Source organism: Notolepis coatsorum, assembly GCF_963971535.1.
Source record: "Notolepis coatsorum genome assembly, chromosome: 1".
NCBI lineage: Eukaryota > Metazoa > Chordata > Actinopteri > Aulopiformes > Paralepididae > Notolepis > Notolepis coatsorum.
In genome coordinates, this window is record NC_140165.1 from 24,957,173 (window position 1) to 24,974,243 (window position 17,071).

General features: G+C 41.4%; 1 protein-coding gene across 1 annotated transcript in view; it reads left to right on the forward strand.

Moving 5' to 3' along the window:
• LOC311227253 (uncharacterized protein) overlaps positions 1-17,071 on the forward strand; it is a gene marked incomplete at its 5' end in the record, with an annotated part of 101,965 nt that overhangs the window by 61,215 nt on the left and 23,679 nt on the right. The window contains 12 exons of the mRNA XM_084312842.1: positions 165-263; positions 1,161-1,214; positions 1,340-1,438; positions 2,311-2,364; positions 2,883-2,936; positions 5,269-5,322; positions 6,995-7,048; positions 7,273-7,317; positions 8,404-8,502; positions 9,797-9,904; positions 12,316-12,369; positions 12,770-12,823. Coding sequence (XP_084168968.1) covers positions 165-263; positions 1,161-1,214; positions 1,340-1,438; positions 2,311-2,364; positions 2,883-2,936; positions 5,269-5,322; positions 6,995-7,048; positions 7,273-7,317; positions 8,404-8,502; positions 9,797-9,904; positions 12,316-12,369; positions 12,770-12,823 — 828 coding nt within the window. The remainder of the gene's footprint in view (positions 1-164; positions 264-1,160; positions 1,215-1,339; positions 1,439-2,310; positions 2,365-2,882; positions 2,937-5,268; positions 5,323-6,994; positions 7,049-7,272; positions 7,318-8,403; positions 8,503-9,796; positions 9,905-12,315; positions 12,370-12,769; positions 12,824-17,071) is intronic.

Genomic DNA, 17,071 nt, shown 5'->3' on the forward strand with positions numbered 1-17,071 from the left:
TGTGTGTGTGTGTGTGTGTGTGTGTGTGTGTGTGTGTGTGTGTGTGTGTGTGTGTGAGAGAGAGAGAGAGAGAGAGAGAGACACAACTAGGTGCTTCTAATAGGGATCATTAAATAAACATAAACATGAACATAAACATACATGTTCTCTGCTTCTCTGACCAGGGAGCCCAAGGTGAGAGAGGGGTACTAGGGTCATCTGGTCCCAAAGGCTCTGATGGTGATCCGGGACGCAGCGGAGAGGCGGGCTTGCCAGGCGCCAGGGTAAGGTGGACACGACCGTGACCTTTTTTATTTTAACCTGATGACGCTCCGGAGGAGCTTGACCAACAGCTAGGCTAGCTGGTCCGTATCCGCCTCCATTTATTTGTGCCAAGCTAGGCTAGCTGGTCCGTATCCGCCTCCATTTATTTCTGCCAAGCTAGGCTAGCTGGTCCATATCGGCCTCCATTTATTTGTGCCAAGCTAGGCTAGCTGGTCTGCATCCGCCTCCATTTATTTGTGCCAAGCTAGGCTAGCTGGTCTGTATCCGCCTCCATTTATTTGTGCCAAGCTAGGCTAGCTGGTCTGCATCCGCCTCCATTTATTTGTGCCAAGCTAGGCTAGCTGGTCTGCATCCGCCTCCATTCATTTGTGCCAAGCTAGGTCTGCATCCAGCTAGCCTAGCCTAACTAGCTGGATGCTTTTACTGAACGCACAGAGGAAACTGGTATCTCTTCTGGTCTGACTCTGGGGAAGACGGTAAGCACATTTCCCATAATGTTGGCGTGTGTAAGTCATGCTAGTAGTGACCGATAGACACACCACCAATGATCACACATAAGTGTGTTGTGGGGGTGGGGGGGGGTGGGGGGGGGGGGGGGGGGGGGGGGGCGAAGTGTTTACCAATGAAAAGTTGATGCAGGGCACCACGTAGCTGCGCTCGCACTGTAATCGCAGCATCCTGGGTTGGAATCCGGCCCAGGACCTATGCCGCATGTCCTCCCCATCTCTTCACCCAACTTTCCTCTCTGCCTGTCCTATCCACGATAAAGCTGTAAAAATGCAGAAAAAAAACACATACAAATGTTTTAAATAAGATAAAGATGATGCAGTGCAATGGCCTGATGTAGCGACTGAATACACTGGAATGTCTCATTTCTATCTGTGTTTCTTCACCAGGGTCTGACCGGTCTTATTGGCAGTCAGGGAGCGGAGGGGAAACAAGGACCAATGGTACGACAGGCTCTGTTTTCAGTTTCACAACAGTTCCTGAGATGACCCCAACCGTATAGTACAAAATAAGGTCATTTGTATAAATGTATATTTCCGTCCTTCCTTCCTTCCTTCCTTCCTTTTAGGGTGGCTCAGGAGAGGATGGGAAGCACGGGCCAGCAGGTTCTACTGGTACCAGAGGGGGGTCTGGATCAATGGGTCTCCCTGGACCAAAAGGCTTTGCGGTCAGTACCTTAACAGTGTCACATACTCAACTTATCACACAGACACCATCTCATGATGCTTTGGATAGTCAGTCTCTCTTAGAATACAGCAGTGGTATTGATATAGAATGACCATGGTTTCAAAGAGCAGGGGTATTGATATAGAATATCGATAATGACCATGGTTTCAAAGAGCAGTGGTATTGATATAGAATATCGATAATGACCATGGTTTCAAAGAGCAGTGGTATTGATATAGAATATCGATAATGACCATGGTTTTAAAGAGCAGTGGTATTGATATAGAATATTGATAATGACCATGGTTTCAAAGAGCAGTGGTATTGATATAGAATATTGATAATGACCATGGTTTCAAAGAGCAGGGGTATTGATATAGAATATTGATAATGACCACGGTTTCAAAGAGCAGGGGTATTGATATAGATATTGATAACGACCACGGTTTCTGGATGAGTCACATCACCTTGGGAATCAAATGTTTTGCATCTCAAGATAAATTTGTATAGTTTTCTAAAACGATATCTATGGCAAAACCCCATTCGACTGATATTATATTACACACACACACACGCGCACACACACACACACATGCACACACACACACACACACGCATGCATGCACGCACACACACACACACACACACACACACACACACACACACACACACACACACACGCACGCACGCACACACACAAACACACACACACAAAACACAGAACATTTAAAGGGGGAATTCCTGTCTGGCTCCCTCTCTTGCGTTTTATAGAACGATTACTTTACTATAGTAGAGTAAAACGAGCTCAGCCAGCCAGCTCTGTACACATGGTCAGATGGAGGATGAATAACAGGTTGTCTCTTGTGTCCTCAGGGCGACCCTGGGAAGGCTGGAGAGGTCGGGACCTCAGGCTCAGCAGGTCAAAGGGTACGTCCTCACGAGCCATAGTATACAGCAGTATTTGAGTCTTACCACCTGACCTGCACGGACTACAACGTATGACGTATATCATGCCAGTTAGGGCACCTTATGTATACTGCACCTGTGTATACTGTTTACTTCACTTGCTCATAGTATTATATTCAGATTCAAAGTGTTTTATTGCCCATATTTATTGTAACGTATAATATACAGTAACTGATAGGGCATACAGACCCTCAGCTGCACCTTTCATTACACTGTTTACTTGCTCATATGCTTATATTCAGCGTTAATAATATGGTTTACACTGCTTATTTTTATCTTTACTATAATTGTATTGCCTATATTCTTCTACGATTACCCTGCCCATACCTGTACCGCCCCTCCCCCCTCCCCCATGCTGCTATGACGCTCAAATTTCCCCCAAGGGGATCAATAGAGGAATGTCTTATCTTATTTTATAGTATTTCCAGGTTACTTGTTCTGTTGCTACGACGAGACCCTGAGTGTTGCCTCTCTTACAGGGAGTGAACGGAAAAGACGGAGAGGAGGGTGCAGCCGGTCCCGCTGGTCCAGCTGTAGGTTTTCTTCTTTTATTTTCTTTACATATACAGCATGCAGCATGTACAGTGTGGCCTGCTATATCATATATACGATATATATATATATATATATGTAACGGATGGTACCGCGAGGCGCAGTCACGATGGACTTCAGATGTTGTGAAGTGACTGTGGCGAGTAGCGGTGCTATGGGTTCAACTCACTCTCACCCTTAAAAGACACATAGACACGTTACAAAGCAGTGAGTTCACTTCTTGGTATAGCGGTCTGTGCTGTTGCACGCGGTGTGGGCGACCACGGGTTCGAAACTCCATCGGGGCATCGAAGTTTAAGGTGACGATGTCACAACCGTTACATATATATATAGTATATACAGGTATACAAACAGGAATATAAGCCTCGGGAGTCGGGACGTGTTTTGAATTCAATAGCTGTTGCAAAAAGGAGAACTGCATAAGTGTAACAATATCTTTATTATTTGTTACACCACCGTTACTCCTTTGTTACTTCTCAAACTCCTCTTCCAACAATGAGCTACTGTAAACTTGAATATCACGTTTTTCTTTCTGAGAAAATTGCCTTAAAGCCTACAGTGCATTACATTATGCCACTGTACTAAGGTCATATAATAAAGTGTTACAACTTCACCATTTTGAATGTATCAATAAGACATAGAGCCAACACATTATAAAAGCCCGAGCATTATGTTAGAAGTGTGTCAAAAACTCAAAACAGCCACACAGAAAAAGATCCCAGTGAAAATGATAGAACACATCCTGGTGAACTGATAGAACACACCCTGGTGAAATGATAGAACACACCATGGTGAACTGATAGAACACACCCTGGTGAAATGATAGAACACACCATGGTGAACTGATAGAACACACCCTGGTGAACTGATAGAACACACCATGGTGAACTGATAGAACACACCATGGTGAACTGATAGAACACACCCTGGTGAACTGATAGAACACACCCTGGTGAAATGATAGAACACACCATGGTGAACTGATAGAACACACCATGGTGAACTGATAGAACACACCCTGGTGAAATGATAGAACACACCATGGTGAACTGATAGAACACACCATGGTGAACTGATAGAACACACCCTGGTGAACTGATAGAACACACCCTGGTGAACTGATAGAACACACCCTGGTGAACTGATAGAACTGATAGAACACACCGTGGTGAACTGATAGAACTGATAGAACACACCGTGGTGAACTGATAGAACTGATAGAACACACCCTGGTGAACTGATAGAACACACCATGGTGAACTGATAGAACTGATAGAACACACCCTGGTGAAGTGATAGAACACACCATGGTGAACTGATAGAACACACCATGGTTAAGTGATAGAACACACCCTGGTGAACTGATAGAACACACACCTTGGTGAACTGATAGAACTGATAGAACACACCCTGGTTAACTGGTAGAACACACCTTGGTGAACTGATAGAACACACACCCTGGTGAACTGATAGAACACACCTTGGTGAACTGATAGAACACACCCTGGTGAACTGATAGAACACACCTTGGTGAACTGATAGAACACACACCCTGGTTAACTGGTAGAACACACCCTGGTTAACTGGTAGAACACACCAACATCATGTAACTAAGTACAACTTACGTGGTTTCAATTTAACACAACATTAGTATACTTTTGAATACTTAAAAAACGTAAGTTTACTTACAGAAAATATACTTAAGTATTCTTTCTTTTTTTCTTTAATTGGGAATGTGTTTAACATAACATCCCTTATTACATCTCGAAATACTTACCAAAGGTCAGTGAAGTCCACGACCACAACACCAGAGGGAGTTCCACAAATGACGTTCAACCCAGATTCGGCACAAACAAGGGACTAAACACGTTTCGCAATTATGCCACAACAATGTGGAACGCCCTACCCACAGCTGTAAAATAATGAATCCCTACCCTCCTTCAAAACCGCTCTCAAAGAGCACCTACGGGTGGCTGCAATTAGAAACTGGCCGCGGTAAATGTCAAAATCCCCCGCTAATGTACATTTGCTTCCCCTTCGGATGTATATTTTTTTTTTCTTTTTATCTTTCTTACACAGTACTGTATATTTGTATGTCTTGTATGTCATAAATGTCTTGATGAATTGAAAAGGGAGGACCCTTATGTAAACAAGACAAAAGTATTTTTCTGGTCTTCATCCTCTTAGCAGTTGTTTGTATTGTACCCATGTATTGTACCCATTCTGCAATCTGTTAATAAAGTTTCCAATCAATCAATCAATTGCTGCTGCTACTGATGTTCTCTTCATTGATTGGTCTCTGTTGTTTCCCAGGGCGTCGCCGGGACGAGAGGTGAACAAGGGCAACAGGGTCTGCACGGCTTCCAGGTAAACGCTGCACGACACAAGTGACTGATGAGTGACAGTGACAAGTGACAGTTGCTGTGGGCAACGGTATCAAAGATGTCTACCCCTTGTGATGGACATCATCCGGTGCCCCTGATCTATTCTACACGACACAATGCGGCACAAGTTTCCACTTTAGTTAGCAACCGGCAAATGTACTAGAGTAGGGAAACAATGTTAGACTTGATTATGGCATTTACATTTGAGTCATTTAGTCATTTAACTGACGCTTTTATCCAAAGCGACTTACAAATAATTTAGTTGTGAACAACAAGACAGCAAGAGAGGTACCTCTCTGGCAGCTAAGGGTCAGTGGCATTGGCAGTGTTACACTTTGAGTGCATAGTAGTATAGACATAATTAGCATGCTAAGTAGTAGTATAAGTAGAGTAGCATAGTAGTAAGGTCCATAATAGTAAAAGACAGTAAGACGTTTTAAATTTTTTTTTTAAATAAATACATTAATTAATAAAAGAAAAGATTATTTCAGATATTGTTTGAAGATGTGTGTTTTTAGTCAACAGTGGAAAATTTGCTGGGTTTCAGCTGTCTATTAGTTAATGTTAGGCCTAATTCTTGGTGATGTTACCACATTTTGGCTAGCAGTTTTAACTCATTGACCGCCACGCTTAAGTGCGCCAGAGGGCGCTAGAGCGCCACCGCTTTAATCAATGGGAGGAGTGGGAGATTCTATCGAATCTTCCTGAAATCAACGCTAGATCATAATTATTATCCTTCCTCGTGCACGCATGCAATGTTGTTTAGACCGGCGCGCCGCTCCCCCCCCCTCCTCCCACCCAACGGAAAACAGCCACACATACACACACAGATACAGCGTAGATCGGGTAGAAACACATATCAGATCAACGATCAAATGTATATATAATGTTCTTACCTTGTATTTGATGTAATGCAAAAGAAATAATCCAATTATCTGATCGCCATTTGAAGTACTGGGCGCGGAGGTCCGTGCCACGTTCAACAGCATTGCATATGAGGGGGGGGGGGGGGGGGGGGGGCAGCATCGCAGATGTATCGTTGAAATCAGGTTACCTCGCCTGATTATTTAAACCACGCCCGCACGGCTTGGATCGTCCCAGGAAAGAAACGATACCATTCCCAGTGGAGTGCAATACCAGCCGGAAGGCGTAGGGGGGGCGGTATTTGCCCTTTTGCGAGCTCAGACCCATTCCCAACGATAACATCAGGCTGCATGGATGAAAATGAATGGATATCGCTAATAAAAGAAATAACGATTAAAACCCGACTATACTCGTGATTGGCGCTGAACGGTCGGCGAGTTAACCCGACTATCATCGGGTCTGACGTCCAATGAGTTAAGGTAAAGGTAATAACCCATTAATTTTCCCATACCGAGGGAACTGCCTTCTTTAATTTGGAGGGAGGGATATGACACGTGTGAGAGGTCTATTGTAGAGGTGCCATATACACAGCACAAACCCTTAGTAAAACAGGGCCTGAGTCATCTATTGTTGTATATTACTATTACATATGTAACTACTTTAACATAGGTATTTTTAGGTTTTTCTATGGTGATGGGTGAAGCTTTGAAGAACGAGGCTCGCTATTCTAATAGGGGTGCCCAGAGTCTGAGAGACTGAGGAGAGTATAACACTGGCTTGATGTATTTCAGGGTTTGCCCGGGTTGCCAGGACCACCCGGAGAGTCAGGAAAACCAGGTAACGAGGTAATGTAACATTTTATGAACCTTCTACACCCGTTTTTGAAACTGTATTGCTTACACCTTCTCTTTTTGACAACAAAACAAAACCTTTCACACAATCAATGTTGGACCAGGAAAAAAGGTTTATGTTGATTTGTTTAAATTTGACAATCTATATTATTCCTTTGTAAATGATGGACCTCTGTGTGATGCTGATGATATGCTGCTTTTGGTCTTCATGTTCTCAGGGTATTGCTGGAGAGGCAGGAGCCGCTGGACTTACAGGCCTAAGGGTAAGCCTGCTCAACTATGCTTGTAGACTACCCTAGTCATAAATACATTATAATTATATTATAATTTATTATAAATAAATAATAAAAGGATAGCCTACTGAAGTTGTGTTAAATTGAAACCAGTGTAAAAGTTGTACATATTGAAATGATACTTGTATGTATAAGTGTACTCTTTTATACAAAAAAAATACTTTTTACACATTTCTTCTTTTACAAATATACTTTCGATTTGGGCACACTTGGTTCCTAAAACCCTCAAATACATACTTCCAGGGGTATTGTATTGCATTTTCCCTAGTATCATCTAGGACCCGGGTTTTAGAAACATTCTGAAAACCATCAAAGGATTTTAGCTGTGTGTTTGTATAGTGAACAGTTACTGAAACATCTACAGTATATCTCATTGTGGCCTGCACACACTGCACAAAAACAAGTCATCTCTGTTGGCTCCAACAGTAACTATGTATCTGTAAGCAATTAGAAATTGATGCCTTCCAGTTCATGCCTGCCTGGTTGACAAATGTTGCCACAGTTGCATAATCAATCACAGCACTGTGTAAACATTCCGAAGCTAGGACGGCCGGGTAGTGCAGCGGACTAAGCGTCTGTCTACCACCACAGAGACAGTGGGATCGAATCCAGCTGTGGTGCTTCCGGGTTGGCCGACCGCCCATACTAACACAATTGGCAGTGTTAGCGGGTGGGAAACCCGGCGAGGGTGGGTCCTGGTCGTTGTAAACAGCGACTCCTACAGTTCGGTCGGAGCGCCTGCACAGCAAGGGAAGGATCTAGGAGAGGTAGTGTGACCTTCCACACGTTACACTCTCCCAGTGAGAGTCCGCGCTGCCAGGTGAAAACAAGCGGTGGGCTGGGTACACATGTGTCGGAGGAAGCATGTGATAGTCTCCGCCCTCCCGGACCAACGGTAGGCGGTAGAGTGCGCAACGACCAGGAAGGGGATTGGGAATTGGCATAACAACTAACGGGATGGGAGAAAAACAGTAAAAGAAGGGGGAAAAAGAGAATAATATTTTTTTTAAATAAAAACATTCCGAGTGTTGACCTGATTGAATGCTGTCCATTCAGGGTGAACGAGGCACGCCAGGAGAGAGAGGCAATGTGGGAACAAATGGATTGCAGGGGTCCAAAGGAAGTCCAGGCACCCCAGGGCCCGATGGATCAAAGGTACAGATTAGAGGTGCACCGATTACGAGTACTAGTATTGGGTATCTGCCCAATACCAGGCTAAAATGCTCATAATCAATATTGATTAATGCCACAGATACCAAGAACTGAGTACCGGAGCAATGCTAACTGGCGCCCCCAAAAGTGACACATTGTTTACTTGAACTTGAGGACTGCATACTTTTTTTGCAAACCTAAATACTATACTTTATACTTATAGCACATGCATGAGCCTGTTCTCTTTTGAAAGATGACATTCTGAGGTTTCTGATACAATAAAGAAAATTCACTTATAGTGCTAATGAAATAGAGTAATAGGTCTGAACTTGAGTTGTAGAAAAACTTGTTATTCAAGTTTTTCTGTAGTAGTTAGTAGTCCAGAAGTAGTATTTCCAAATAAATTGGTATGGCTGAAAAGACATGCTGGGTCCATAGCCTGAAGTCTTGTGTAGTACATGTCCAAATTCCATATGAATCCGTTCAGAAATGAGTGATGAGAAGCGGGTTTGGTAGAAAGTGAGAAAAAAAAGAGCTCAGAAAAACGATTTTCTCATCTCATTTTCTCAATGCATTCGACAGAGAATTCTCTTTCCTGATTTGCTCATTCCCATTTCCCATTACCATTGGAAAGCCACACTCATTCCTTACAACCCTGTCCAATAACATTTTTGAGATTGCCAAATGATTGACGGAGGTAGAGGCTCGAGAGTCGGGAGTGGTATTTTAATTTTTTTTAAGTCTGCCGTCTACTTCGGCCTCACATTATCGGCATGTACCTCGAGAACCGCTGAACGGAACGGATTTTGTTGCCTGAAACGGCATATGCACACCCGAGCCACTAGAGGTCGCCAAAGTGCCGGTGGGAAAATCGTCCTCAAGAGGGCCCACATGTGGGCCGTTGCATGCTAGGAGTATCTATTGGTTAAATTAGACAGTAATGCTATAACAACTTTCCATCAATAACTCCTGAATAACATGGCCTAGAATCAAATGTATTTTTCCTCAGAATCCTTGGATCAAGCTGAATATATTGCATTATGCTTAATTTAATTTACATCATAATCATTTTTGACATTTTACATTTAATGAAAAATACACATGTTTGCTTCTTCTCCTACAAAGTTTATCCAAACCTCACCCAATTTGACATGAGGCTGGGTCCATAGCCTGAAGTCTTGTGTAATACATCTTCAAGAATATATATATGCATACAGTCAAATAAATGACAGATTAGTACATTGGCAAAGGACTCCTATGTTGCTGACTGTTCCTTCTCTTCTCTTCTCTTCACCAGGGTAATGCTGGACCTGCTGGCGCTTTGGGAGAGTCAGGCCCCCCTGGTCTTCAGGGCATGGCAGGTGAAAGAGGCATCCCTGGCACCTCTGGGCCAAAGGGAGACTCTGTAAGTTTACATTTAGAACATGGCATTCAGAACTTTACAATTAGAACATCGCATTCAGAACATTACATTTAGAACTTTATATTTAGAACTTTATATTTTAGAACATGACATTTAGAACTTTACATTTAGAATGTTACATTTAGAATGTTACATTAAGAACATTACATTTAGAACATGATGTTTATAACATGACGTTTATAACATGACATTTAGAACTTTACATTTAGAACATGACATTTAGAACTTTACATTTAGAACATGGTATTTAGAACTTTATATTTAGAAAAATATCTCCAGGGGTACTTCAAATCTAGATACAGTGATTTAGTATGATATTGATTTGATTTGTTTATTTGAAAGGGACAGATACAAATACATAGAGATCTAATGCCTGTATCATAGTGTTTGTAGCCAAAGCTAATTTGCAACATCCGTCCCTTAAAGGGCTGACATAAAACATTACAAAATAGGCCATACAGTAGGTAAATAAAAAGGTAATAAAATCAGTTACTGTACAAAGTAGACATGCTCTCACTAACATTCGATACACAGATGCATACACCATTACACATACACATGTTCCATAAGGAAAAGTAGCTTAAAGTAGGTTGTGCTAAGGTTAGCACTGTTCCCTCACAGCGAGAAGGTTGAGGGTTCAAACCCCAGTGGGAAGCCTTTCTGTGTGGAATTTGCATGTTCTCCCCATGTCTGTGAAGGTTTCCTCCTGGTACCGCTAGGTACACGCCAGGACCCTTGAGCAAGACACTGGCATTATAACTGGAGTGGGTCCCCAGGTGCTGGACTGTGGCTGCCCACTGCTCCTACATTGTTAGGATCATGGCTGTATTATTGCCACTGGGGCAAGAACATACTATGGGGATTTTTAAATTTAATTTCTTTAAAGCTCTGGAATAACTCTGCCCTGGCCCTGTAGGGCATTTGCCCTGGTGTGCCATCCAGGTTAGGATGGATTAAAAGAACACACCAACATTTTGGGAAATTTGCTTATCGTCTTATCGTAAGCTAATTTCCCAAAATGTTGGCGTGTTCCAAAGGGGACATGCATTGCTATTCCTTGCACTATTTGGGCAACTTTACACAATTCCTGTGAGTCTATGGAACACATCTGTAAGGTTTTTTTTCCAAAAAATTCATTGTTTTATATTTCTAATCAAGTACTCAAAAGCATAATTTTTCAGCATCAGGATTTCAGGCTGTTATTGGATGGGCTCCGCCCATAAGCGCTTTGAGTGACAGTCACCCACACAGTGTGATACATATGAGAAAGAGCGAGAGAGAGAACGAGCAAGCGAGAGAGAGGGAGAGAGAGAGAGGGAGAGAGAGAGAGCACACACGCAGTCAAGTTTGTGTGTAAATGCTCCGACGAGGGAGAGAGAGAGAGAGGAGAGATGCGTCCCTGACACACACGCAGTCAAGTTTGTGTGTAAATGCTCCAACGAGGGAGAGATGCGTCCCCGACACACACAGTCAAGTTTGTGTGTAAATGCTCCGACGAGGGAGAGATGCGTCCCCGACACACACACAGTCAAGTTTGTGTGTAAATGCTCAGACGAGGGAGAGATGCGTCCCCGACACACACGCAGTAAAGTTTGTGTGTAAATGCTCTGACGAGGGAGAGATGCGTCCCTGACACACACACAGTCAAGTTTGTGTGTAAATGCTCTGACGAGGGAGAGATGCGTCCCCGACACACACACAGTCAAGTTTGTGTGTAAATGCTCCGACGAGGGAGAGATGCGTCCCCGACACACACAGTCAAGTTTGTGTGTAAATGCTCCGACGAGGGAGAGATGCGTCCCCGACACACACACAGTCAAGTTTGTGTGTAAATGCTCCGACGAGGGAGAGATGCGTCCCCGACACACACGCAGTCAAGTTTGTGTGTAAATGCTCTGACGAGGGAGAGAGACGGCGCACACACGTTTTTACACACACTCCTGCACGCGGTCCCGCCGGTCCCTCTCTCTCTCTCTCTCTATCTCTCTCTCTCTCTCTCTCTCCCTCTCTATCTCTCTCTATCCCTCTCTCTCGCTCGCTCGCTCGTTCTCTGCCTCTCTGTCAAAACCCGTTTGAGGAAGTACCTTATTCGCGTCAGCAATACTGTCAAATCAGAATGGCTTAGTTGAGTGAGGGAAGATCTCGTGAACTCGAGACTAGACTGATGAGTCAATATGATAATTAACGACACAGACCACATTGATATAATCCCCCATTGCTAGGAAGCAATGCTAAACACTGGAAAAGGCCATTTATAATGCATGGGACCTTTAAACACAGAGGACACATTTCGGGGTATATGTAAATATGTCACTGACAATAAAGATACCCTATTTTATATACTATTCAGAATGTGAATACTGGTCATTGAGAAGAACCATTTTCTTTTTCAGGGTTCAGTTGGTGACAAAGGGTCTGAGGGTAAAGCTGGAAATGACGGCGCAAGGGTGAGTATGCTGTACTGGGGAATTCAAGTTTCAAGTTTGCTTTTATTTGTCACGTATACAGTACAGTAAAATGCTTGGTTCTGTATGAGCCGCTGAGAATGTGCTTCATACAGTAAAAAAAGTAAGTGAAAGAGGAATAAGTCCCAACACTATACAAATATACAATATACATACAAACTAAAGTACACCCTAAGTACAATGAAAGTACAATGAAGTAAAAATGCAGACAATGAGGTACAGATTATGCATGATGGCTTTAATTATATATTATTGCTATTATTTTATACTTTTTTATTGTGTGTAATTCGTTTTCAAGCTCCTTATGGTGAGTGCAAGCTATTTGTTTTATTAGTGTAAACACAAAAGTTCAATCGTATTTATGTTTTCTGTTCATTGAAAGGGCCTTGCAGGTACAGTTGGACCATCAGGCTCCGCCGGACCAAGTGGTGTGAAGGTGAGATCTACCTACATTTACTGTACAATCTGCCTACAGTACATCTTTAACTCCACAATAACACTTCTCCCTATTTTATCATTCTCTTTGCCGGCTGTCAAGCCCGCAATCCTACCTTTACGTATCAGTGTTTTTGACACGTGGATTTCAAGTCATTCTTGCTTTAATGCAACATGTTGCACCTCAGACGAAGAACCAAACAACTGCATTTACATTTTCGGAGGAACAATGTTTTCAAACTTTATTAACTGTTGTGAGTGTCGTGTTCAGGGCTGGCTCTGACCAATTGGCTGCCCTAGGCAGGATTTTATCTGTTGCCCCCTTGCATCACAGTTTATTCTGTTCCATACGGTAAAGGGAGAGAAGAAGACGAAGAAGTTGTTTGTTTGGAGAATTTCTCACTCGCCGTCCAAATGAATGAGCCATTGTAAAACACTCATTTTCCATGGGATTGTTATAAATGTTGGAACTGTACTATAGATAAGACTTCAGTATTTCGAAATAACTAGTAGTATTAGTAAAAAAAAAATATATATATATAATTATATAAAAAAATACTTTTATATTTTTTTGTTGCCCCCTCTGGCTGGTGGCGCCCTTAGCATTTGCCTATACTGCCTATGCCTATAAGTGGCCCTGGTTGTGTTCACTCATAGTTATAGACAGTAGAGGTTGAGTACTTTATTATCTAAAGATGGTAAGTTAGTGTTGTGTTCATTCATATTTAAAGACGGTAACGGTTGAGTACTTTATTGTGATATCACAATATCTATCAAATTCACGCTATGGATTGAAATAACAACTGAAAATACACAAACTGTAAAAATAACTAATACAGTATAGTTCCCTTCACTCAAAAACTAGCTTTTGTCATGGAAGCATGACTCTGACTATACAGATTGTGATTTATGCAGACTTTTGTCACCAGTGCACCTTTTTCACATTCTTCCCCTGGAGAGGGAGGAGCTTCTCTATACTTCCTTGAAATCTGAGTTGCATGTGTGATGTCACTAATAGGTTGAACTTATCATGGTTCAATATGTGGTCATTTGACACCTTTAGCTTCAGTATACAGAAAGCTGAGTAGGTAACTGTAGTGAGATTGTCTTGAAAGAATACAAGCTGCCGATTTGGAATTCCAGGTAAATATTCCATGTTGCAGGCATGTTGATAATATGCATATTCATAGATTCTATGAGAGCATACTCAATGAGAATAAAGGTGTGAGATGCTGCTCATACGTTTTCAGTAGTTTACCGGACAATGGGTCTCATTCCCGAACGGATTTATGACAAAATATTTCCTCTCAGGCAGATTTCTGCCAATTTAAGACATAATATTATTAGCGCTAGCGCGATTCCCCAAACTTTCCTGAGATCGGATTTGGCCGTGGCTGAGAGAGTGCTGAGGAGCACACGTATGATTGATTGACTGATTGAACATTTTATTAACTTGACAGACTGTGTTCTCCGTTCGTAATGGCTTTATTTGGGAGGAATCATAGGGATTCCTTCATGTCAACCCTATACAGGCCTCCTTGGAATTAATTACTTAATCATAATTCAAATAAATATGACAATATTTGTACGATAAGAAATTACGCGGATGTCGGAAAAATAAATAATATGGATTCATCTGATCACAGGGCAGCGGGATTAACCATATCTGAACCAGCTATTTTGGACAAATAATTACTTTAATTACTCAGATATTCAAACACAATTATGCAATTATTTTGAAATGATAATAATTATTTAATGCCTTCTGTGGAATTTGTATTTCTTATTTGTTACATATCTGTTTTAATGATTAATTATACATTTTAAAGAATGCAGGTCAACATGCAATATATCCCATTGATTGGTATACAAAGTTCAAGTTTCTTTAATAGTTGTCATACAGAAGTACAGAATACTTTTATACAAAATGCTTCTTTCTGTTACGCTCCAGAGACTGTGCTAGACAAAAGATAAGTATGAAATAAAATAGTATAGCATGTAAAAATAGAAGTAAAAATAGAAGTCACGTACGTAGACACAGTGTTCAGTATATACATATGTACAATGTTCAATGCAGTATGGTAACTGAGTTACCATACAATATACAATATACTATGGAATATACTAATATACAATATACTATATAGTGCAAAGCAGAAATGGGATGAGGTACAATTTAGGTACAATTTACAGTAAGGTGTACTGAGGTATGTGTTGTAGTGCAAATCCTTTACCAATAAATATAAAGTGTGTTTAGATGTTCTAAAGTGTGGAGAGTGGGTGCTGCAGTGTGTTGTTTGTTTAAAGTGAGTGTGTACGTGTGGATGTGTGTGTTGTGAGTGCATTTGATGGTTGTTGCATAGTGTTATTGTTCGTTGAGCAACCTGATGGCCTGGGGATAGAAGCTTCTTCTGAGTCTTTCTGTGCTTGCCAATGGGACAGACCTTTGTTTGATATAGCTATAAACCTGCATTCCTTCGAATATATCATTATCAATTAAACTGATATTGAAATACACTATATAGCCTATACTCCAACACTGAAATGACAGTGGATAAATAAATAAATAAGAACTAAAGCTAATCGTGTGGAAATAGACTGCATTAATATTCCATAAATCTTGTGTGCGCCAGTATACGTGTCTAATGAATGACCAGTATATAGGCTTATATTATTCTAATTACTTGTTTCATTAGAATTTAGTAGATACTATATATGCTCTGCCCTACGTACAACAGTACACATATTAAGGCCACCAGAGTCGGGCGTACCAGCGGACTGCATGTTGGACTGTACTACGGTCTACGGGGTGGGCAGTGCAGTATATTTGCTGCTCTCCTAATAAAACAAGTCATTAGAATATATAAGCCTATACTGCGTTCATTCATTACGCGCGTAGGCTATACAGTACTGCGCGCGAATGTGTGTGTGTGTGTGTGTGTGTGTGTGTGTGTGTGTGTGTGTGTGTGTGTGTGTGTGTGTGTGTGTGTGTGTGTGTGTGTGTGTGTGTGTGTGTGTGTGTGTGTGTCTGTGTGTGTGTGTGTGTGTGCGGCAGGTGCACCACGAGCTGTACTATATATGATGACAATACATTAATCTAATCTCATTTTGATCGGCTGCAAAGCGCTTCCGCATATCGGCAACCATTTTCACACGGCTGCATCGTCAGTTGCATTCTAATGAGCTGGACAGGTGTGTCTAACTATTGACTTTTTGCGATTTCATCTGCACACTTGCCTATTGGCTGCCTTATAAGGAGCTTCGGACGGGGACGCGCGTTCATGTTTCAGAGCGGTGAAATTCCTCATCGCGGCATCTCAGCTCAGATAGTTTGAGACATCTTCCCCATGTGTTGGGGACTCAGAGTGAACTTGTCGTAGATTCTGTCTCAGTCGGTTCGAAGATAAGTCTTCCAAGAGAACTCTTTGGAAAATATTCGGGAATGAGACCCAATGTGATGAAAAATATATTCATACAAATTGTTATTCAATATAGAGCATTCTCTAAGTGTTTAAAATACATCTGGAGGTGATATTTAAGGGTTTAATATATATCCGGAGGGGATCTTTGCTGAGAGTGTATAGTATTCTTGATCTTTGGTTACTGTCCTTGCATAGCTGGATAGACTATTGTACTCTGCTGCCTTCCGCCTGTATGTCTGCCAAATCGTGCACATCCCATTATACTTCATCGTTGTTGACAAACCGTAAAACACACAGGAGGTGACTGTGGATTAGGACTGTCACTTTAACAAAAAATCTAATTCGAAATTTGTTGCAGAATTGTAGATAAATTCGAATTCTAATTTCAGTGAAAAAATACAAATAAAAGAAAACCTAAACCTAAAAAAAGTATGGCTGTCAAAATTAATGCTTTAACTTTGGAGATTAATTTAAATGATTTAAAGCATTAAAATAAATTAATCTAGATTAATCTATGGAGTGAAAAATCTTCAATCTTAGCGCTACAGATATAAGAAAGAGGTCTAGCTGAGTCCATTTTAAAATAGTCTTTGAATCTAAATATACTTTCTTTGTGTTGATTTTACATTAATTCCATGATTTTACTCAAGTAAATATCTGCTACAAGCTTCGGTCTTAAGTAGAAAAATGCTATTTTTAATCTAGATTAATCTAGATTAATTACAGAAAATTGTGAGATGAATTAGTTAATTTTTTTTATCTATTGACAGCACTAAAAAAAAAAGCCTAAGCTATTTTCAAAGTTTTGGCAATTTTTTTTTACCATG